This window comes from Ammospiza caudacuta, chromosome 29, assembly GCF_027887145.1.
Source record: "Ammospiza caudacuta isolate bAmmCau1 chromosome 29, bAmmCau1.pri, whole genome shotgun sequence".
Taxonomy (NCBI): domain Eukaryota; kingdom Metazoa; phylum Chordata; class Aves; order Passeriformes; family Passerellidae; genus Ammospiza; species Ammospiza caudacuta.
In genome coordinates this window covers 736,499-759,648 of record NC_080621.1, presented here as the reverse complement: position 1 = coordinate 759,648, position 23,150 = coordinate 736,499, and the positions used below count along the sequence as shown (strand labels likewise).

At 57.0% G+C, this 23,150-nt stretch overlaps 3 protein-coding genes and 1 pseudogene across 3 annotated transcripts in view; all 4 read left to right on the top strand.

The window, feature by feature from the left end:
• The first annotated feature begins 920 nt into the window (after positions 1-920).
• On the top strand, positions 921-8,484 carry LOC131569138 (zinc finger protein 91-like; annotated as a pseudogene).
• An 856-nt stretch (positions 8,485-9,340) lies between these two features.
• On the top strand, positions 9,341-10,810 carry LOC131569137 (zinc finger protein 501-like). The gene is made up of 3 exons (XM_058821361.1): positions 9,341-9,684; positions 9,766-10,420; positions 10,499-10,810. Exons 1-3 carry the CDS (start codon positions 9,341-9,343, stop codon positions 10,808-10,810), a joined length of 1,311 nt encoding a protein of 436 aa, XP_058677344.1.
• A 1,558-nt stretch (positions 10,811-12,368) lies between these two features.
• LOC131569116 (zinc finger protein ZFP2-like) lies at positions 12,369-17,366 on the top strand. The gene is made up of 2 exons (XM_058821339.1): positions 12,369-12,399; positions 14,395-17,366. Exon 2 carries the CDS (start codon positions 14,409-14,411, stop codon positions 16,617-16,619), a length of 2,211 nt encoding a protein of 736 aa, XP_058677322.1. The 5' UTR covers positions 12,369-12,399; positions 14,395-14,408; the 3' UTR covers positions 16,620-17,366.
• A 1,120-nt stretch (positions 17,367-18,486) lies between these two features.
• Positions 18,487-23,150, top strand: part of SMARCA4 (SWI/SNF related, matrix associated, actin dependent regulator of chromatin, subfamily a, member 4) — a 58,999-nt gene continuing 54,335 nt past the window's right edge. The window contains 3 exon segments of the mRNA XM_058821484.1: positions 18,487-18,595; positions 21,446-21,498; positions 22,895-23,109. Coding sequence (XP_058677467.1) covers positions 22,921-23,109 — 189 coding nt within the window. The 5' untranslated portion in view covers positions 18,487-18,595; positions 21,446-21,498; positions 22,895-22,920.

The window sequence follows — 23,150 nt, the reverse complement described above, 5'->3', positions numbered from 1 at the left end:
ATCGCTCCCAGCGCTCCCAGTTCGCTCCCAGCGCTCCCAGTTCCCTCCCAGCGCTCCCAGTTCGCTCCCAGTAAGAGCGGCACCGGCCGGGAAAGCGCTCCCAGTTCCCTCCCAGCGCTCCCAGTATCGCTCCCAGCGCTCCCAGTATCGCTCCCAGCGCTCCCAGTTCGCTCCCAGTTCGCTCCCAGTAAGAGCGGCACCGGCAGGGAAAGCGCTCCCAGTTCCCTCCCAGCGCTCCCAGTATCGCTCCCAGCGCTCCCAGTATCGCTCCCAGCGCTCCCAGTTCCCTCCCAGCGCTCCCAGTATCGCTCCCAGCGCTCCCAGTTCCCTCCCAGCGCTCCCAGTTCCCTCCCAGCGCTCCCAGTTCCACTCCCAGCGCTCCCAGTTCGCTCCCAGCGCTCCCAGTTCGCTCCCAGTGCTCCCAGTAAGAGCGGGACTGGCAGGGAAAGCACTCCCGGAACCCGCACAGGGCAGAGCGCGGCTGCTTTTGGGAGGGGAGGAGGAGTGGGAGGAAGAGGAGGGACAAACGAGGAGGAGGAGCGGCAGAATAAGCAGGAGGAAGAGGAGGAGCAGGAGGAAGAGGAAAAGGAGGAGCGGCTCCAACCCCGCTCCGGCCGCAGCTGCCCCGGCCCCGCCGGCATCGCCCCCCGGAGCCCGCAGGTGAGCGGAGAGGGGGAGCTCGGCCCGACCCCATCGCGGGGGGCTCCGGGAGGGTTTTTGTGGGGCGGGAGAGGCAAATCCCATCGTGTCCTTGTGCCCACGGGGGCAAATCCCATCGTGTCCTTGTCCCCACGGGGGCAAATCCCATCGTGTCCTTGTCCTTGCTCCCCCAGAGCAGGAGCTGAGCATGGAGAGCAGCGAGGAGCTGGTGGCTGAGGCCGAGCTGGGGGTCCAGGAGCAGCTCCAGGATGAGGAGAAGAAGCCCCACAAGTGCTCGGAGTGTGGGAAGAGCTTCACTAAGAGGTCCAAGCTGATTGTCCACCAGAAGATCCATATGGAGCAACAGGTGGGATCTGAGGGGGAAAAACCCACCCTGAAGCAGGAAGGTCAGAACTTGGAGCTCCAGGTCCATGAGCAGCTCCGGGGTGGGGAGGAGAAGCCCCACAAGTGCTCAAAATGTGGGAAGAGCTTCACCAAGAGGTCCAACCTGGTTGCCCACCTGAGGAGCCACACGGGATCTGAGGGGGAAAAACCCACCCTGGACCAGGGTCAGAGCCCAGAGCTGGGGCTCCATGAGCAGCTCCAGGGTGGGGAGGAGAAGCCCCACAAGTGCTCCGAGTGTGGGAAGAGCTTCAAGGTGAGTTCCCAGCTGGTTGCCCACCAGAAGATCCACACGGAGCAACAGGTGGTATCAGAGGGGGAAAAACCCAACTTGGACCAGGCAGGGGGAGAGAAATCAGAGCTGGGGCTCCATGAGCAGCTCCAGGATGAGAAGGAGAAGCCCCACAAGTGCTCAGAATGTGGGAAGAGCTTCGTGTGGAGATCGTCCCTGGTCAAGCACTGCAGAATCCACATGGGGCCACAGGTGGGATCTGAAGGGGACAAACCCAACCTGGACCAGAGCTCAGAGCTGGGGCTCCATGAGCAGCTCCAGGGTGGGGAGAAGAAGCCCCACACGTGCTCGGAGTGTGGGAAGAGCTTCAAGTGGAGATCCAACCTGTTGGAGCACAGCAGGATCCACACCGGGGAGAAGCCCTACAAGTGTGGGGAGTGTGGGGAGAGCTTCAGCTGGAGCTCGCAGCTGCTTCTCCACCAGAGGAGGACCCACACCGGGGAGAAACCCTACGCGTGCCAGCAGTGCGGAAAGAGCTTCAGCTGGAAGTCCCACCTGACCAGCCACCTGAGGACCCACACCGGGGAGAAGCCCTACGAGTGCGACCAGTGCCACAAGAGGTTCCAGAGCAGCTCCTCGCTCGTCGTCCACCAGCGCTCGCACACGGGCGAGCGGCCGTTCCAGTGCCCCGAGTGCGGCGTGGGCTTCAAGGAGAACTCGGCCCTCGTCCGGCACCGCCGGACCCACACCGGGGAGAGGCCCTACGGGTGCGAGCAGTGCCAGAGCTCCTTCCCGACCCGCTCGCTGCTGGCGGAGCACCAGCGCATCCACACCGGGGAGAAACCGTTCCGCTGCGACGACTGCGGGAAGGGCTTCCGGCAAAAGTCCAGCCTGGTCAAGCACCGCAGGATCCACACCGGGGAGAGGCCGTACGTGTGCGGGCAGTGCGGGAAGAGCTTCACGCAGAGCTCCAACCTGTTTGCGCACCAGAGGAGCCACGCGGAGCGGCCCTACGAGTGCGAGTACTGCTGGAGGAGCTTCTCGCAGAGCTCCAGCCTGATCCTCCACCAGAAGTGCCACACGCAGGTGAGGCCCTACGAGTGCAGGAGGTGCGGGAAGAGCTTCACCACCAGGTCCTACCTGGTCACCCACCAGATGATCCACACCGGGGAGCGGCCCTACGAGTGTGGGGAGTGCGGGAAGGGCTTCATGTCCAAGTCCCACCTGGTTTACCACCAGAGGAGCCACAGCGGGGAGAAACCCTACGAGTGTGAGCAGTGCAAGAAGAGGTTCCTGACCAGCTCCCACCTGCTCAGCCACAAGCTGATGCACACCGAGGAGAGGCCGTTCTGCTGTCCTGACTGTGGCAAGGGGTTCAGGCACAAGTCCAACCTGGTGATCCACCAGCGCAGCCACACCGGGGAGAAGCCGTTCCAGTGTCCCCAGTGTGGGAAGGGCTTCACCACCAGCTGCAGCATGACCAGACACCTGCAGAGCCAGCACTGAGGTGGGAAGAGTTTTGTGGGCTTCTCCAGCTCCATCTCACACGGGAGGATCTGCTCTGGATGGTCCCCAGTGAGCCCCAATGAGCAGAACCCTGGAGATCTGTGCTTGGAGGCCACCTGGTTGAGGGCTTCGCATGCTCCTGGATTCGTCAACTTCTGACCCAGAAATATCTCAATTTTTTCATCTTTTGGTAGTTTTAAGCAACACTAGATAGCCTTAGATGCATCATCCCCCGCGGGAGGATCTTCTCTGGATGGTCCCCAGTGACGCCAAGTGGGCAGAGCCCAGGTGATCCAGGTTTCAAGGACACCTGGCTGAGGGCTCCACATCCTGTTGACTCCCCCTGGATTTTCTTTTTATTTCTCTTTGTTCTTTTTAAACACTTATATCTGGAATTAATAATAAAGATGTTGAACGAAAACAAGGATGGGCATGAGGGGGATGCTGGGCCAGAGGGAGCTGAGGGTTCCTGGGACGGATTTGGGGGTTCCTCAGGGCTTTGGGCACCCCAGGCCCAGCAACTCCATCTGGGGCAGCAGATCAAGGACCCCCTGCCCTGGCAGTGTCCCCACGTCCTCCCGTCCTGGTTCCTGCTGTCCCCTGTCCAGGATCCTGCTCTCATCCCAGTCCAGATCCCATTCCTGTCTCAATACTTGTCCCTGTCTCTCATTCTCTATCTGGTTGCCATTCCCGTGTTCCCTGTCCTGTTCCCATTTTCCTGTTCCAGTCCCCAATTCCCATTTCTCTATTTCCTGTTTTGTTCTCCTTTTCCTATTCCAGTCCCCAATTCCCATTTCTCTGTTTTCTGTCCCGTTCCCATTTTCTGATTCCTGATCCCAATCCCAGCCCCTCTCCTCTATTCCCGTTCCCGGTCCCGTTCCTCGTTCCCGCCATGACGTCACCGAGCAAACCCCGCGCTCCTCCCTCCCACCAATCCCAGCGCGCGATCGGTCCAGGATTTGCATAACCACGCCCTCTACCCCGCCCGTTTTGGGTTCCTGCGCTGCCCGGGCCGGACTCGGAGCGGAGGAGGAGCGGGAGGAAGAGGAGGGGGAGGAGGAGGAGGAGGAAGAGGAGGGACAAAGGAAGAGGAGGGACAACGGAACAGGAACAGCGGGAGGAAGAGGCGCCCCAACACCACGCGGTTCCCGCGCTCCGGCCGCAGCTGCCCCGGCCCCGCCGGCATCGCCCCCCGGAGCCCGCAGGTGAGCGGAGAGGGGGAGCTCGGCCCGACCCCATCGCGGGGGGCTCCGGGAGGGTTTTTGTGGGGCAGGGGAGGCAAATCCCATCGTGTCCTTGTGTCCACGGGGGCAAATCCCATCGTGTCCCTGTCCTTGCTCCCCCAGAGCAGGAGCTGAGCATGGAGAGCAGCGAGGAGCTGGTGGCTGAGGCCGTTGGGAGCGGCTCCACGGCTCGGCAGGGAGAAGCCAACGGGGAGGAGAAGCCGCGGAGATCCCCGAGCAGGAGGGGCTGCAGAGGCAGAGCGCGGGGATCCGAGGGGGAAAGAGCCAGCCTGGGCCATGGAGGGGCTCAGAGATCCGAGCTGGGGCTCCATGAGCAGCTCCAGGGTGGGCAGGAGAAGCCCCACAAGTGCTCCGAGTGTGGGAAGAGCTTCAGGAGGAGATCCTGCCTGATTGTGCACCAGAGAATCCACACGGGATCTGAGGGGGAAAAACCCACCCTGGACCAGGGTCAGAGCCCAGAGCTGGGGGTCCATGAGCAGCCCCAGGATGGGGAGGAGAAGCCCCACCAGTGCTCGGAGTGTGGGCAGAGCTTCAGGTGGAGATGCCGCCTGATGGAGCATTGCAGAATCCACACTGGGGAACGACCCTACGAGTGTGGTGTGTGCAAGAAGATGTTCGTGAGCAGCTCCTATCTGCACCGTCACAAGCGGATTCACAGCGAGGAGCGGCCGTTCCGCTGTCGTGATTGTGGGAAGCGATTTAGGGAAAATTCCACTCTCATCACCCACCGGCACATTCACACCGAGGAGAGAGCATACGAGTGTGATCAGTGCAAGAAGAGGTTTAAGCGCAGCGGGGATCTCCGCAAGCACCGGCGCATCCACACCGGGGAGAGGCCCTACGAGTGTGGTCAGTGCCAGAAGAGGTTCCTGACCAGCTCCGAGCTCCTCAGCCACCAGCTCATTCACACCGAGGAGAGGCCGTTCCACTGCCGTGACTGCGGGCAGGGCTTCAGGCACAAGTCTGCCCTCATCGTCCACCGGCGCATCCACACCGGGGAGAGACCCTATGAGTGTCCCCAGTGTGGGAAAAGCTTCACCCAGAGCTCTAACCTGGTTGTCCACCTGAGGAGCCACACTGGAGAACGACCCTACAAGTGTGATCAGTGTGAGAGGAGGTTCCTGAGGAGCTCTGATCTCGTCAGTCACCAGCGCATCCACACCGAGGAGAGGCCGTTCCGCTGCCGTGACTGTGGGAAGGGATTCAGACACAACTCCGGCCTCGTCGTCCACCGGCGCATCCACACCGGGGAGAGACCCCACAAGTGTCCCCAGTGTGGGAAGGGCTTCATCCAGAGCTCCCACCTGATTGCCCACCTGAGGAGCCACACCGGGGAGAGGCCCTACGAGTGTGATCAGTGCAAGAAGAGGTTTCAGACCACGTGTGACCTCCTCCTGCACCAGCGCATCCACACGGATGAGAAGCCCTTCCGCTGTCCTGACTGTGGGGTGGGATTCAAGCGGAACTGTGCCCTCATCACTCACCAGCGCATCCACACTGGAGAGAGACCCTTCAAGTGTCCCCAGTGTGGGAAGGGCTTCACCTCAAGCGGCAGCATGACCAGACACCGACAGAGCCAGCACTGAGGACAGCCCTGAGTAGGAAGAGCTGTGTGGCCTTCTCCAGCTCCATCTCACACGGGAGGATCTGCTCTGGATGGTGCCCAGTGATCCCAGGTGGGCAGAGCCCCCTTGACTCCTGCTTGCAGCACACCAGGCTGGGGACTCCACATCCACCTGGCTCCTTGTGGCCTGGATTTTCTTTTTATATCTCTTTGTCATTTTTATACACCTTTCTAAGTCCAAGGTTAATAATAAAGATGTTGAACCAAGACGTGGATGTGGACATGGGGGGATCTTCCAGGGGATGAGGGGGATGCAGGGCCAGAGGGAGTTGAGGGTTCCTGGGGCAGATTTTGGGCTTCCTTAGGACTTTGGGCACCCCATGATCCCCATTCGCTGTTCCTGTCCCCAATACTGGTCCGCATTCCTTGTTCCCATTCCCTGTCCCCAATCCCGCTCTCTGTCCACATTCCCGGTTCCATTCCAATTCCCGGTCCCCATTCCCGGTTCCCGCTCCCTGTCCCCATTCCCGGTCCATGTCCCCATTCCCGGTCCCCGTTCCCGGTTCCCGCTCCCTGTCCCCATTCCCGGTCCCCATTCCCGCTCCGCTCTCTCCGGACGCTCCTGCTCCCCGCCCTGCCATGACGTCACCGAGCAAACCCCGCGTTCCTCCGTCCCACCAATCGCAGCGCGCGATCGCTCCCGGATTTGCATAACCACGCCCTCACCCCGCCTGTATTTTGGTGCCGGCGCTGCCCGGGCCGGACTCGGAGCGGAGGAGGAGCGGGAGGAAGAGGAGGGGGAGAAGGAGGAGGAGGAAGAGGAGGGACAAAGGAAGAGGAGGGACAACGGAACAGGAACAGCGGGAGGAAGAGGCGCCCCAACACCACGCGGTTCCCCCGCTCCGGCCGCAGCTGCCCCGGCCCCGCCGGCATCGCCCCCCGGAGCCCGCAGGTGAGCGGAGAGGGGGAGCTCGGCCCGACCCCATCGCGGGGGGCTCCGGGAGGGTTTTTGTGGGGCAGGGGAGGCAAATCCCGCCGTGTCCTTGTCCCCACGGGGGCAAATCCCATCGTGTCCTTGTCCCCACGGGGGCAAATCCCATCGTGTCCTTGTCCCCACGGGGGCAAATCCCATCGTGTCCTTGTCCCCACGGGGGCAAATCCCACCGTGTCCTTGTCCTTGCTCCCCCAGAGCAGGAGCTGAGCATGGAGAGCAGCGAGGAGCTGGTGGCTGAGGCCGTTGGGAGCGGCTCCACGGCTCGGCAGGGAGAAGCCAACGGGGAGGAGAAGCCGCGGAGATCCCTGAGCAGGAGGGGCTGCAAAGGCAGAGCGCGGGGATCCGAGGGGGAAAGAGCCAGCCTGGGCCATGGAGGGGCTCAGAGATCCGAGCTGGGGCTCCATGAGCAGCTCCAGGGTGGGCAGGAGAAGCCCCACAAGTGCTCCGAGTGTGGGAAGAGCTTCAGGTGGAGATGCCTCCTGATGCAGCATTGCAGAATCCACACGGGGGAACGACCCTACAAGTGTGGGGAGTGTGGGAAGAGTTTAATGTCCAAGCAGCAACTGATTTACCACCAAAAGAGCCACACGGGGGAACGACCCTACGAGTGTGACCAGTGCCAGAAGAGGTTTGTGAGCAGCTCTGATGTCCTCAAGCACCAGCGCTCACACACAGACGAGAGGCCCTTCCAGTGCCCCGACTGTGGGAAGAGCTTCAAAAGCGTCTCCGACCTCAACAAGCACCGGCGCATCCACACCGGGGAGAGGCCCTACGAGTGTGGTCAGTGCCAGAAGAGGTTCCGGACCAGCTCCGAGCTCCTCAGCCACCAGCTCATCCACACCGGGGAGAGGCCGTTCCACTGCCGTGAGTGCGGGCAGAGCTTCAGGCACAACTCTGCCCTCATCATCCACCGGCGCATCCACACCGGGGAGAGACCCCACGAGTGTCCCCACTGTGGGAAGGGATTCACCCGGAGCTCCCATCTGACTGTCCATTTACGAAGCCACACCGGGGAGAGGCCCTATGAGTGTCCCCAGTGTGGGAAGAGTTTCACCAAGAGCTCCCATCTGACTGTCCACCTCAGAAGCCACACAGGGGAGAGACCCTACGTGTGTGATCAGTGCCAGAAGGGCTGTTACACCTTGTATGGTCTCCTCGTACACCAGCGCATCCACACGGACGAGAGGCCCTTCCGCTGTCCCGATTGTGGGGTGGGATTCAAAGAGAAGTCAACCTTCGTCACACACAGGAGGATCCACACCGGGGAGAGACCCTACAAGTGTCCCCAGTGTGGGAAGGGCTTCATCCAGAGCTCCAACCTGACTGTGCACCTGAGGAGCCACACCGGGGAGAGGCTCTACGAGTGTGATCAGTGCCAGAAGGGCTTTTACACCTCGTCTGATCTCCTCAAGCACCAGCGCATCCACACGGATGAGAAACCCTTCCGCTGTCCCGAATGTGGGGTGGGATTCAAGCAGAACTCAGCTCTGGTCAGACACAGGAGGATCCACACTGGGGACAGACCCTAGAAGTGTTCCCAATGTGGCAAGGACTTCTCGCAGAGCTCAGGGCTGGTGTCCCACCATAAGATCCACACCAGGGAGAGACTCCACAAGTGTCCCCAGTGTGGGAAGAGCTTCTCTAAAACCTCTACCTTGACCAGACATCAGAAGAGCCAGCACTGATGGCAGCCCTGAGTGGGAAGAGCTCCGTGGGCTTCTCCAGCTCCTTCTAACACGGGAGGATCTGCTCTGGATGGTGCCCAGTGAGCCCAGGTGGACAGAGCCCCCTTTTATCCTGCTTGAAGAACACCAGGCTGGGGACTCCACATCCACCTGGCTCCTTGTGGCCTGGATTTTCTTTTTATATCTCTTTGTCATTTTTATACAGCTTTCTAAGTCCAAGGTTAATAATAAAGACGTTGAACCAAGACGAGGATGTGTACATGGGGGGATCTTCCAGGGGATGATGGGGGATGCAGGGCCAGAGGGAGTTGAGGGTTCCTGGGGCAGATTTTGGGCTTCCTTAGGACTTTGGGCACCCCATGATCCCCATTCCCTGTTCCTGTCCCCAATAGTGTTCCGCATTCCTTGTTCCCATTCCCTGTCCCCAATCCCGCTCCCTGTCTCCATTCCCGGTCCATGTCCCCATTCCCGGTCCCCGTTCCCGGTTCCCGCTCCCTGTCCCCATTCCCGGTCCCCGTTCCCGGTCCCCGTTCCCGCTCCGCTCTCTCCGGACGCTCCAGCTGCCCCCCCCGCCGTTACGTCACCGAGCACACCGCGCGCTCCTCCCTCCCACCAATCGCAGCGCGCGATCGCTCCCGGATTTGCATAACCCCGCCCTCGCCCCGCCTGTATTTTGGTGCCGGCGCTGCCCGGGCCGGACTCGGAGCGGAGGAGGAGCGGGAGGAAGAGGAGGGGGAGAAGGAGGAGGAGGAAGAGGAGGGACAAAGGAAGAGGAGGGACAACGGAACAGGAACAGCGGGAGGAAGAGGCGCCCCAACACCACGCGGTTCCCGCGCTCCGGCCGCAGCTGCCCCGGCCCCGCCGGCATCGCCCCCCGGAGCCCGCAGGTGAGCGGAGAGGGGGAGCTCGGCCCGACCCCATCGCGGGGGGCTCCGGGAGGGTTTTTGTGGGGCAGGGGAGGCAAATCCCACCGTGTCCTTGTGCCCACGGGGGCAAATCCCATCGTGTCCTTGTCCCCACGGGGGCAAATCCCACCGTGTCCTTGTCCTTGCTCCCCCAGAGCAGGAGCTGAGCATGGAGAGCAGCGAGGAGCTGGTGGCTGAGGCCGTTGGGAGCGGCTCCACGGCTCGGCAGGGAGAAGCCAACGGGGAGGAGAAGCCGCGGAGATCCCTGAGCAGGAGGGGCTGCAAAGGCAGAGCGCGGGGATCCGAGGGGGAAAGAGCCAGCCTGGGCCATGGAGGGGCTCAGAGATCCGAGCTGGGGCTCCATGAGCAGCTCCAGGGTGGGCAGGAGAAGTCCCACAAGTGCTCCGAGTGTGGGAAGAGCTTCAAGAGGAGATCCTGCCTCATTGTGCACCAGAGAATCCACACGGGATCTGAGGGGGAAAAACCCACCCTGGACCAGGGTCAGAGCCCAGAGCTGGGGGTCCATGAGCAGCTCCAGGGTGGGCAGGAGAAGCCCCACAAGTGCTCCGAGTGTGGGAGGAGCTTCACGTGTAGATCCAAACTGACTGTCCACCTGCGTAGCCACACGGGGGAACGACCCTACGAGTGTGACCAGTGCCAGAAGCGGTTTGTGAGCAGCTCTGATGTCCTCAAGCACCAGCGCTCACACACAGACGAGAGGCCCTTCCAGTGCCCCGACTGCGGGAAGAGCTTCAAAAGCGTCTCCGAACTCAACCAGCACCGGCGCATCCACAGCGGGGAGAGGCCCTACGAGTGTGGTCAGTGCCAGAAGAGGTTTCAGAGGAGCTCCAATCTCCTCAGTCACCAGCTCATTCACACCGGGGAGAGGCCGTTCCACTGCCGTGACTGCGGGCAGAGCTTCAGGTGGAACTCCAACCTCATCATCCACCAGCGCATCCACACCGGAGAGAGACCCTATGAGTGTCCCCAGTGTGGGAAGGGATTCATCCGGAGCTCCCATCTGACTGTCCATTTACAAAGCCACACCGGGGAGAGGCCCTACGAGTGTCCCCAGTGTGGGAAGAGTTTCACCAAGAGCTCCAATCTAACTGTCCACCTCAGAAGCCACACTGGGGAGAGGCCCTACATGTGTGATCAGTGCCAGAAGGGCTTTTACGCCTCGTCCCATCTCCTCATGCACCAGCGCATCCACACGGACGAGAGGCCCTTCCGCTGTCCCGATTGTGGGGTGGGATTCAAAGATAAGTCAACCCTCATCACACACAGGAGGATCCACACCGGGGAGAGACCCTATGAGTGTCCCCAGTGTGGGAAGGGCTTCATCCAGAGCTCCAACCTGACTGTGCACCTGAGGAGCCACACCGGGGAGAGGCCCTACGAGTGTGATCAGTGCCGGAAGAGTTTCGTGAGCAGCGGCGATCTCCGCAAGCACCAGCGCATTCACACCGAGGAGAGGCCGTTCCACTGCCGTGACTGCGGGCAGAACTTCAGGAGCAACTCCACCCTCATCGTCCACCGGCGCATCCACACCGGGGAGAGAACCCACGAGTGTCCCCACTGTGGGAAGAGCTTCTCCAGGAGCTTCACCTTGACCAAGCACCAACGCACCCAGCATTAGAGTCCACCCTGGGTGGGAAGACTTTTGTGATCTGGTCCAGCTCTGTTGGTCTCAGAGCTCTGGGTGATCCCAGGTGGGCAGAGCCCAGGTGATCCCTGTTTGGAGCACACCTGGCTGGGGGCTCCACCTCCTTCTGGCTCCCCGTGGCCTGGCTTTTCTCTTTGTCCTTTTTAAATCTGAGCTTAAAAATAAAGATATTACACGAAGACAATGTTTGGGACATGGGAGGATCTTCCACGGGATGAGTGGGGTGCTGGGCCAGAGGGAGTTGAGGGTTCCTGGGGCAGATTTGGGGCTTCCTCAGGACTTTGGGCACCCCACGGTTCCCGTTCCCTGTCCCCATTCCTTCTCCCCATTCCCATTCCCTGTCCCGATTCCCGCTCCCCATTCCCATTCCCTTCTCCCATTCCCTGTCCCCATTCCCGCTCCCTGTCTGCATTCCCGGTTCCATTCCCATTCCCTTCTCCCATTCCCATTCCCGGTCCCCATTCCCGGTCCCCAATCCCGCTCCATGTCCGCGTTCCCGGTTCCATTCCCATTCCCGCTCCCCTCTCACCGAACGCTCCGGTTTCCCCAAACCCGGCCGTGACGTCACCGAGCACACCCCGCGCTCCTCCCGCCCACCAATCCCAGCGCGCGATCCCTCCCGGATTTGCATAACCACGCCCATTCTGTCCGGCCCCGCCCGGCGCCGTCCGCTCCCTGTTCGCTCCCAGCGCTCCCAGTAAGAGCGGCACCGGCCGGGAAAGCGCTTCCAGTATCGCTCCCAGTATCGCTCCCAGCGCTCCCAGTTCGCTCCCAGCGCTCCCAGTTCCCTCCCAGCGCCCCCAGTATCGCTCCCAGCGCTCCCAGTACCGCTCCCAGCGCCCCCAGTATCGCTCCCAGCGCTCCCAGTATCGCTCCCAGCGCTCCCAGTTCCCTCCCAGTTCGCTCCCAGTTCCCTCCCAGCGCTCCCAGTTCGCTCCCAGCGCTCCCAGTTCCCTCCCAGCGCTCCCAGTTCGCTCCCAGCGCTCCCAGTATCGCTCCCAGCGCTCCCAGTTCCCTCCCAGTATCGCTCCCAGTATCGCTCCCAGTATCGCTCCCAGTATCGCTCCCAGTATCGCTCCCAGCGCTCCCAGTTCCCTCCCAGCGCTCCCAGTTCCCTCCCAGCGCTCCCAGTATCGCTCCCAGCGCTCCCAGTTCCCTCCCAGTATCGCTCCCAGTATCGCTCCCAGTATCGCTCCCAGTATCGCTCCCAGTATCGCTCCCAGCGCTCCCAGTTCCCTCCCAGTATCGCTCCCAGCGCTCCCAGTATCGCTCCCAGTATCGCTCCCAGTATCGCTCCCAGCGCTCCCAGTTCCCTCCCAGTATCGCTCCCAGTATCGTTCCCAGCGCTCCCAGTATCGCTCCCAGTGCAGAGAGGAGGGAAAGAAGGAGGAGCGGGAGGAGGAAGAGGAGGGACTGAGGAGGAAGGAAAGGAGGAGCAGGAGCGCGAGAGGAGGAGGAAGAGGAGGAGGAGGGACACGGGAGGAGCGGGAGGAGGAAGAGGAGGGACAGAGGAAGAGGAGGAGCGGGAGGAAGCGCGGCCGCATCAGCCCCGGGGCCCGCAGGTGAGCGCGGATGGGGGAGCTCGGTCTTACTGGGAGCGCTGGGAGCGATGCTGGGAGCGCTGGGAGGGAACTGGGAGCGCTGATTTATTATTTTGTATTAGTTATTATTTATTATTTCATAGGGCTGATTTATTTTTTATGATGTATATTACATTAAAGTTTAATATTTTATGATAGGTGTTATATTAAAAGAAAAATTATATATTAAAAGACTCTATATTCCAATATATATTAATTAAAATTGTTTATATTTTAATATATGTATTATAATTAAATAAAAATAAATATTAAGACTACATATATTAATTAGAATGATAGTTGTTACTTTATGATATAGATAAAAATTATTTATTAAAACTATATATATTAATGTAGCTGCTAATTTAAATTATATTTATTATTTTATTATATATATTATAATTAGAGAAAATTATACATTAAAACAATATATCTTACTTTAAAACATATTATTTTATGATATATATTATATTAAAAGAAAATAATATATTAAAATTATATATAGAAATATAATTATTAAAATGTATTTATTATCTTTATATTGTATTATATTTAAATACAATTTTATTTTAAAACTATATATAATATTTATAATAATATATTAATTTAAATTATAATTTTAAGGTAGATATTGTATTTAAAGTAAATAAAATATTAAAACTGTATGTATTAATGTAGTTATTAATTGAAATTGTATATATAAAGATATATATTATATTAAAAGAAAATTATACAGTTAAACCCTACTAAAAATAGGAGAAAAGATTTCTTTAGAAGGCTCAAAAGGAAAAAACCCTGGAAGGAATGATAACAAAAGCTGCTGACCCTGAGAGAATCCGACACTGCTCCCAGTGATTGGCCATGAATTGAAAACAAATTAAAAACAAATTAAAAACAAATTAAAAACACCCAGAGTGGCCCAATCCTGGCCGCGCCTGTGGCATTCCGCAGCCGCAGATAATTCTTGTTTATCTTTTCCTCACAGGCTCCTCAGCTGCTCAGGAGAGGGGAAAAAACCCTAAAAAAAGAGATTTTTCAGGAAATCTCGAGGAAGGCAGGGCCCCTTTTAACCCTCTGTGTGCTGGGGCAGCTGCCAGCCCGGCCTGGGGGGGAGAAAGGGGGGTGGGGGCAAATCCTGTCCTGGGATGGGGGCAAATCCCAAATCCTGTCCTGAATTGTGGGGCAAATCCCACCCTGTCATTGGTGTGGGGCAAATCCCAAATCCCACCCTGAATTGTGGGGCAAATCCCTTCCTGAATTGTGGGGTAAATCCCATCCTGTCCTTGTGGGGCAAATCCCAAATCCCACCCTGAATTGTGGGGCAAATCCCATGTTGGGATGGGGGCAAATCCCAAATGCCGTCCTGAATTGTGGGGCAAATCCCTTCCTGTCGTTGGTGTGGGGCAAATCCCATCCTGTCCTTGTGGGGCAAATCCCAAATCCCGTCCTGAATTGTGGGGCAAATCCCACCCTGTCATTGGTGTGGGGCATATCCCAAATCCCACCCAGAATTGTGGGGCAAATCCCATGCTGGGATGGGGGCAAATCCCAAATGCTGTCCTGAATTGTGGGGCAAATCCCATCCTGAACTTGTGGTGTAAATCCCATCCTGTCCTTGTGGGGCAAATCCCAAATCCCTTCCTGAACTTGTGGGGGAAATCCCATCCTGAATTTTGGGGCAAATCCCAAATCTCACCCTCAACTTTGGGGCAAATCCCATCCTGTCCTTGTGGGGTAAATCCCAAATCCCACCCTGAACTGTGGGGCAAATCCCATGCTGGGATGGGGGCAAATCCCATCCTGTCATTGGTGTGGGGCAAATCCCAAATCCCATCCTCAATTGCGGGGCAAATCCCATCCTGAATTCTTGGGCAAATCCGAAATCCCAAATCTCACCCTCAACTGTGGGGCAAATCCCATCGTGTCCTTGTCCCCACGGGGGCAAATCCCACCGTGTCCCTGTCCTTGCTCCCCCAGAGCAGGAGCTGAGCATGGAGAGCAGCGAGGAGCTGGTGGCTGAGGCCGAGCTGGGGCTCCATGAGCAGCTCCAGGGTGGGCAGGAGAAGCCCCACGGGTGCTCGGAGTGTGGGAAGAGCTTCAGGTGGAGATCGTCCCTGATCCGCCACCGCAGGATCCACACGGGAGAACGCCCCTACGTGTGTGGGGTGTGCGGGAAGAGCTTCAACACCAGGTCCTACCTCATCGTCCACCAGAAGATGCACAACGGCGAGAGGTCCTACGGGTGCGGGCTGTGCGGGAAGAGCTTCAGCACCAGCTCCCACCTGATCGTCCACCAGAGGAACCACACCGGGGAGAGGCCCTACGAGTGCGACGTGTGCAAGAAGAGGTTCCCGAGCAGCTCCACGCTCCGTGGTCACCAGAGGATCCACACCGAGGAGCGGCCGTTCCGCTGCCCCGAGTGCGGGAAGGGCTTCAGGGAGAACTCCACGCTCACCACCCACCGCAGGATCCACACCGGGGAACGTCCCTACGTGTGCGGGCAGTGCGGGAAGAGCTTCAGCACCAGCTCCTACCTGGTGGTCCACCAGAGGACGCACAGCGGGGAGAAGCCCTACGAGTGCGGGGTGTGCGGGAAGAGCTTCAGCAGGAGCTCGCAGCTGATTGTCCACCACAGGAGCCACACCGGGGAGAGGCCCTACGAGTGTCCTCAGTGCGGGAAGGGCTTCACCAACAGCTCCAACCTGATTGTCCACCAGAGGAGCCACGCTGCGGAGAAACCCTACGAGTGCGAGCAGTGCCGCCGGAGGTTCAAGAGCATCGGGGAGCTCGTGGTGCACCAGCGCTCGCACGTGGAGGAGAAGCCGTTCCACCTTCTGGAGTGTGGGCAGAGCTTCAGTGACAACTCCAAGCTGGTGAAACCCCGGTTCATCCACAGTGAGGAGCGCGAGGAGGACTTCAGCGGGAGCTCCAGCCTGGTTGTCCACCAGAAGGACCACGCTGAGGAGAAACCCTACGAGTGTGAGAACTTCAGTGAGAGCTCCAGCCTGGTTATCCACCAGAGGAACCACACTGAGGAGAACTTCCGTGAGGGCTTCGGCTTGATCATCCACCAGAGGGCTGAGGAGAGGCCCTACGAGTGTGAGAACTTCAGCAAGAGCTCCAGCCTGATTGTCCACCAGAAGGACCACGCTGAGGAGTGTGAGGAGAACTTCAGCAGGAGCTCCAGCCTGGTCATCCACCAGAAGGACCACACTGAGGAGAGACCCTATGAGTGTGAGGAGAACTTCAGCAAGAGCTCCAGCCTGATTGTCCACCAGAGGGACCACGCTGAGGAGAACTTCAGTGGGAGCTCCAGTCTGGTCGTCCACCAGACGGACCACGTTGAGGAGAGACCCTACGAGTGTGAGAACTTCAGTGAGAGCTCCAGCCTGATCATCCACCAGAGCAACCACACTGAGGAGAGGCCCTACGAGTGTGAGGAGATCTCCAGCCTGGTCATCCACCAGAGCGACCACGTTGAGGAGAGGCCCTACGAGTGTGACCAGTGCCACCAGAGGTTCTACACCACCGCCACGCTCCTCAAGCACCAACGCAGCCACGCCGAGGAGCGGCCGTTTTGCTGCCCCGACTGCGGGAAGAGCTTCAAGAGCAACTCAGCCCTGGTGGTCCACCAGCGCATCCACACCGGCGAGAGGCCCTACGAGTGCGACCGGTGCTGGAAGAGCTTCCACACCACGTCCGACCTCCTCCTCCACCAGCGCGTCCACACGGACGAGAGGCCCTTCCGCTGTCCCGACTGCGGGGTGGGATTCAAGCACAACTCCACGCTGGTCAAGCACAGGAGGACGCACACCGGGGAACGTCCCTACGTGTGCTGGCAGTGCGGGAAGAGCTTCGGCGCCAGCTTCAGCCTGATTGTCCACCACAGGACCCACACCGGGGAGCGGCCCTACGAGTGCGGGCAGTGCGGGAAGAGCTTCTCGCAGAGCTCGGGGCTGGTGGCCCACCAGAGGTGTCACACCGGGGAACGGCCCTACGCGTGTCCCCGGTGCGGGAGGAGCTTCTCGCAGAGCTGTAATTTGGCCAAACATCGGTGCGGGGCGCGGGAGGAGCTTCGTGAGCGGCTCCAGGTCCGTGGTCCGCAGGAGAAGCCAACCTGGATGGTCCCCGGTGGGCAGCACGCGGGTTTGGAGGACGCCTGGGTGAAGGTTCCTCATCCTCCTGGGTTTGTCAACTTCTGAGCCAGAAAAATCTCATTTTTTCCATCTTTTGGTGGTCTTAACCCACACTAGATATCCTCAGAGGTCTTCTCCACCATGGGAGGATCTGCTCTGGATGGTCCCCACTGATTCCTGTTGAGGAGAAACCTGGCTGAAGGTTCCACATCCTCCTGCGTTTGTCAACTTCTGACCCAAAAAAAATCTCATTTTTTCCATCTTTTGGTGGTCTTAACCCACACTAGGTATCCTTGGACGTCTTCTCCACCACGGGAGGATCTGCTCTGGATGGTCCCAGGTGGGCAGAACCCAGGTGATCCAGGTTTGGAGCGCACCTGGCTGAGGGTTCTACATCCTCCTGGGTTTGTCAACTTCTGACCCAGAAAAATCTCATTTTTTCCATCTTTTGGTGGTCTTCAGCAACACTTGAAGGTCTTCTCCATCATCAATCCATCCACCGTGATGGATTGATCCCCAGTGAGCCCAGGTGGGCAGAACCCAGGTGATCCAGGTTGAGAAGACACCTGGCTGGGGGCTCCTCATCCTCTTGGATTTGTCAACTTCTAACCCAAAAAAAATCTCATTTTTCCCATATTTTGGTGGTCTTAACCCACACTAGATATCCTCAGAGGTCTTCTCCACCACGGGAGGATCTGCTCTGGATGGTCCCAGGTGGGCAGAACCCAGGTGATCCAGGTTTGGAGCGCACCTGGCTGAGGGGCTCCACATCGCCCTGGATTTTCTTTTTATTTCTCTTTGTTCTTTCTAAGTCTGAGGTTAAAAATAAAGATGTTGAACGAAAACAAGGTTTGGGACATGGGGGGATCTTCCAGGGGATGAGGGGGGTGCTGGGTGCCTTGGGATGGGATCCCCCAAAATTCCTGGGACCCCCCCAAATCCAGGGATCCTCCTGGTCTGAGACCCCCAAAATGCCTGGGATCCCCCCAAAATCCCTGGGAACCCCCAAATTTCAGGATCCCCCTGGACTGAGACCCCCAAAATCCCCCAAAATCCCTGGGACCCCCCCAAAATCCCTGGGACCCTCCCCAAATCCAGGGATCCTCCTGGACTGGGACCCCAAAATCCCTCGGACTCCCCTGGATTTGACCCCCAAAATCTTGGGATCCCTCTGGATTGGGACCCCCAAAATTCTGAGATCGCCCTGGATCGAGACCCCCAAAATCCCTGGGACCCCCCCAAATTTCGGGATCCCCCTTGAATGGGACCCCCAAAATCCCTGGGACCCCCCCCCCAAATCCGGGGATCCCCCTGGACTGGGGCCCCCCAGATCCCCCAAATCCCTGGGAACCCCCAAATTTCGGGATCCCCCTGGACTGGGAACCCCAAAATCCCCCAAAATCTCTGGGACCCCCCCAAAATCGGGGGATCCCCTCCCCCTTTTCCGCCCCTCCCCCACCGGAGCCCGGCTTCTCTCCCGCCCCTCCCCCCCGCCGCAGTGCCCCTCGCTCTGCGCATGCGCGCCTCCGCAAGCCCCGCCTCTCCCCGCTCCAGTCCCCGCCTTCTCATTGGCAGCGGAGGGAGGGCGCCACGCTGATTGGCTGGCTGGATGAGTGACTGACAGCTCAGTCAGGCTAGGGACGGGAGGAATCGTCCGAGCTCGCCTCCCATTGGCTGCCGCACAGCGTGTGGGCGTGGCCTGCCCTTCCACCCTCCTTCTTTTTACTGTGGGGGGGCAGCGCGCCGCGTTCCCATTGGCTGCTCCTGCTGTGGGCGGAGCCCCAGGAGCCGCGCGCGCGTCCCTCCGCTCGCCTCTCATTGGCCGCGCCGGCGCCGGCTCGCCGCGCCATTGGCTGAGCGCGCGCGGTGGGCGGGGCGGCGGCGTGGGGCGGGACGCGCAGGCGCGGGCCCGGCGCTCCCTAAGGCGGCGGCGGCGGCTCCGGCGGCTCCTTTGTTCCCCCTGCCGGCACCGGGCTCCGGATCGCGTCGGGATCGGGCCGGGATGAGCCTCGGGAAGGGCTCCGGGAAAGGCTCCGGCTCCGGTAAGGCCGGCTGAGGGGGGGTGAGGGGTGGATACGGCGGCCCGCGAGGGTCACGGGCCCTTTGTTCGGCACCGGCGGCGCCCTCAGCGCGGGGCCTTGAGGTTCTTCTCCCCCTTACCATAGCGGGACCCCCTAGGCCCCCTCAGGATCGATCCCTCATAGGATCCCCCCTCAGCCCCTTCAGAATTGCTCTCTCATAGGTTCCCCCCTTAACCCCGTCAAGATCGATCCCCCCTCATAGGATACTTCCTCTTAGGAACCTTCCTCAGTCCCTAAAGATCGATTCCCCCTCAGAGGATCCCCTCAAAGGTTCCCCTCAGAGGATCCCCCCTCAACCCCTCAGGACTGATTTCCCCTCAGAGGATTTGCTCATAGGATCCTCCCTCAGAAGATGCCCTCAAAGGTTCCCCTCATAGGATCCCCCCTCAGGATGGATGCCCTCATAGAATCTCCCCTCACGGAATTCCCTCAGAGATCCCCGCTCAGCCACCTCAGGATTGATCTCCTCTCAAAGATTCCCCTCAGAGGATCCCCCCTCAAAGGTTCCCTTCATAGGATCCCCTCTCAGAGGATCCCCTCAAAAGTTCCCCTCAGGATTGATCGCCCCTCAGCCTTCCCAGCATTGATCCCCCCTCAGAGGATCCCCCCTCATGGAATCCCCTCAAATTCCCCCCTCAACCCCTCAGGATTGATCCCCCCTCAGAGAATCCCCTCAGGATGGGTCCCCTCATGGGATCCCCCCTTATAGGATTCCCTGAGAGGATTCCCCATCAATCCCCCCTCATGGGATGCCCTCATAGGATTCCCTCAGAGGATCCCCCCTCATCAGAACCTCCCTCAGCCCCCTCAGGATTGATCTCCCCGCAAAGATTCCCCTCAGAGGATCCTCCATAAGGATTGATCCCCCCAAAAGTTTCCCTCAGAAAATCCCCCCTCAACCCCCTCAGGATCAATTCCCTCCTCAATCCCCCCTCAGAGGATCCCCTCAAAGGTTCCCCTCAGAAAATCCCCCCTCAGCCTCCTTAGGATGGATCCCCCCTCATGGGATCCCCTCTGAGAGGATCCCCCCTCATCAGAACCTCCCTCAGGATCAATCCCCCCTCAGAGGATCCTCCATCTTGGGATCCCCCCTCATGGAATCTCCTCAGAGGTTTCTCCCTCAACACCTCAGGATCAACCTCCCCTCAGAGGATCCCTTCAAAAGTTCCTCTCAGAAAATCCCCTCTCAGCCTCCTCAGGATCGATCCGCCCTCATGGAATCCCCTCATAGGATCCTCCCTCATGGAATGCCCTCAGGATCAATCCCCCCTCAGAGGATCCTCCATCATGGGATCCCCTCAGAAAATCTCCCCTCAGCCTCCTCAGGATTGATCCCGTCTAATGGAATCCTCTCAGGATCCCCCCTCAATTCCCCCTACGAAGATCCCCTCAAAGGTTCCCTCAGAGGATCCTCCCTCAGGCCCCTCAGGATTGATTCCCTCTCAGAGGATCCTCCATCATGGGATCCCCCCTCAGCCCCCTCAGGATTTATTTCCCCTCAGAAGATCCTCCCAAAGGTTCCCCTCAGAAAATCCCCCCTCAGCCCCCCCATGATTGATCCCATCATGGGATCCCCCCCTCAGGATTGATCCCCCCTCATGGAATCCCCTCATAGGATCCCCCCTCGTGGAATGCCCTCAGGATTAATCCCCCCTCAGAGGATCCTCCATCTTGGGATCCCCCCTCATGGAATCCCCTCAGAGGATTCTCCCTCAGCCCCTCGGGATCAATTCCCCCCTCAGAGGATCCGCTCAAAGGTTCCCCTCAGAGGATTCTCCCTCAACCCTCCAGGATCGATTCCCCCTCATGGAATCCCCTCATGGGATCCCCCCTCAGAAGATCTCCCCTCATGAGAACCTCCCTCAGCCCCCTCAGGATCAATCTCCCCTCAGAGGATCCTCCATCTTGGGATCCCCCCTCATGGAATCCCCTCAGAGGATTCTCCCTCAGCCCCCTCAGATCAATCCCCCCTCAGAGGATCCTCCATCTTGGGATCCCCCCTCATGGAATCCACTCAGAGGATTCTCCCTCAACCCTCCAGGATCAATCTCCCCTCAGAGGATCCTCCATCTTGGGATCCCCTCACAAAATCCCCCCTCAGCCCCCTCAGGATCAGTCTCCCCTCACAGGATCTCCCCATCCTAAATCCCCCATTTCCCCCCTTTTTATCCCCCTATTTCCTCCCAAATCAGCTTTTCCCACAACCCCCTAAATTAAATTCCCTTTTTTCTCCCTCCTTTTCCTCCATATCCCAAAATCCTCACACAAATTTCCCTTTTTACCCCCAAAATATTCCGGGATTTTTTCTGGTTTTGTCCTTCCTGAGGACACTGAACCCCCCTTGGGCCCCCCCCGAACTGAGACCCTTCCCAAAAAATTATATTTTTGAGAATCCCATTTAAAAATCCCAATTATATTTTTGGGAATCCCATTTAAAAATCCCAATTATATTTTTGGGAATTCCATTTAAAAATCCCAATTATGGTTTTGGGAATCCCATTTAAAAATCCCAGTTATGGTTTTGGGAATCCCATTTAAAAATCCCAATTATATTTTTGGGAATTCCATTTAAAAATCCCAATTATGGTTTTGGGAATCCCATTTAAATATCCCAATTATATTTTTGGGAATTCCATTTAAAAATCCCAGTTATATTTTTGGGAATCCTCTTTGGAAATTCCCCCAAAATCCCCCAAATTTGCCTCATCCATGAGGAAATTCCCATTTTTTAGGAATTTTCTGCTTTGCTAATGCTGTTGGATAATGAAATTCCCTAATTAATTCCTAATTAATTCTCTTTTTTTTCCCCAGCCTGATGTTAGGAGCTCGTCCCTGTGAGGCATCGAGGACTACCATGCCCTTAGGTAGGTGATTTCATACATTAAATTAAATCAAATTAAATTAATTTAATTGAATAAAAAAGAGGAGGCATGGAGAAAATTTCAAATAATTAAATTTAAATTATTAAATTAAAATGAAATAATTATTATTAAATGAAAAATGAAATTAAAAAGAGGAAGAAAGGAGAAAATTTCAAAAAATTGAATTTGAATTGTTTAATAAAAAGAAATAATTTTTATTAAATAAAAATATTAAATTAAAAAAGGAGTAATGGAAAAACTTCAGATAATTAAATTTTATGTGTAGAATTTAAAATGAAATAATTTTAATTAAATAAGGATTTAAAGGAAATGAAAAAGAGGAATAAAGGAGAAAATTTCAAATATAAATTTTAATTATTTAATTGAAATGAAATAATTTTAATTAAAAAATCAATGAAAAAGAGGAGGAATTGTGTAATAAATGAAGAAAAATTAAATAATAAAATTTGAATTATTTATATAATTCAATTTTAATTATTTTATTGAAATGAAATTATTTTAAATTTCAATTGTTTAATTTTCATTTAAATCTTTATTTTTAATTACTAAATTTTTAAATTATTATTTTAATTCCTCCTGCCTGAGGAGCACAAACTGTGGAGAGTTCCGTGCTCATTCCTTGACCACGAATTGGGAAGGACATTTCCCACCTGATGCTCCCTCAGTTCCAGAATTATTAGTCATTATTTATCAACTATTAATTATTATTAATTAATAATTGCTCCCATAATTAATCACAATTCCCATTCCAGGTGCCCATTTCCAGCCCCTGATGTGAGATGGCCACCCCTGAGCCCCCCCTGGGCGGGACCCCCCATCAATCCCTCAGTCCCAAAATAATTAGTCATTAATTATTATGAGCTATTAATTAATAAACATGAATTATTGCCATAATTAACCCATATTTCCCCATTCCAGGTGCCGTTCCCAGCCCCTGATGTGACATGGCCGCCCCGGAGCCCCCCCTGGGCGGGACCCCCATGCTCTCCCTCAATCCCAGAATTATTAATTATTAATCATTAATCAATAATTATTCCCGTGTTTCCCCATTCCAGGTGCCGTTCCCAGCCCCTGATGTGACACAGCCACCCCGGAGCCCCCCCTGGGCGGGACCTCCGGGCTCTCCCTCAATCCCAGAGTTATTAGTTATTAATTATTAATCATTAATAATTACTCATTAATCACTAATTATTCCCGTGTTTCCCCATTCCAGGTGCCGTTCCCAGCCCCTGACGTGACACGGCCACCCCGGAGCCCCCCCTGGGCGGGACCCCCTGGCTCTCCCTCAATCCCAGAGTTATTAGTTATTCATTATTAATCATTAATAATTAATAATTACTCATTAATCACTAATTATTCCCGTGTTTCCCCGTTCCAGGTGCCGTTCCCAGCCCCTGACGTGACATGGCCACCCCGGAGCCCCCCCTGGGCGGGACCCCCCGGCCCGGCCCCTCCCCCGGGCCCGGCCCCTCCCCCAGCTCCATGCTGGGCCCCTCCCCCGGCCCCTCCCCCGGCTCCGGGCACTCCGGGCACTCCGGGCACGCGCTGCCGGCGCCGGGCTACGCGCCCGACACCATCCACCCCCTGCACAAGGTGAGTCGGGACGCCAAAACCCCACAATTCCGGAATTCCAG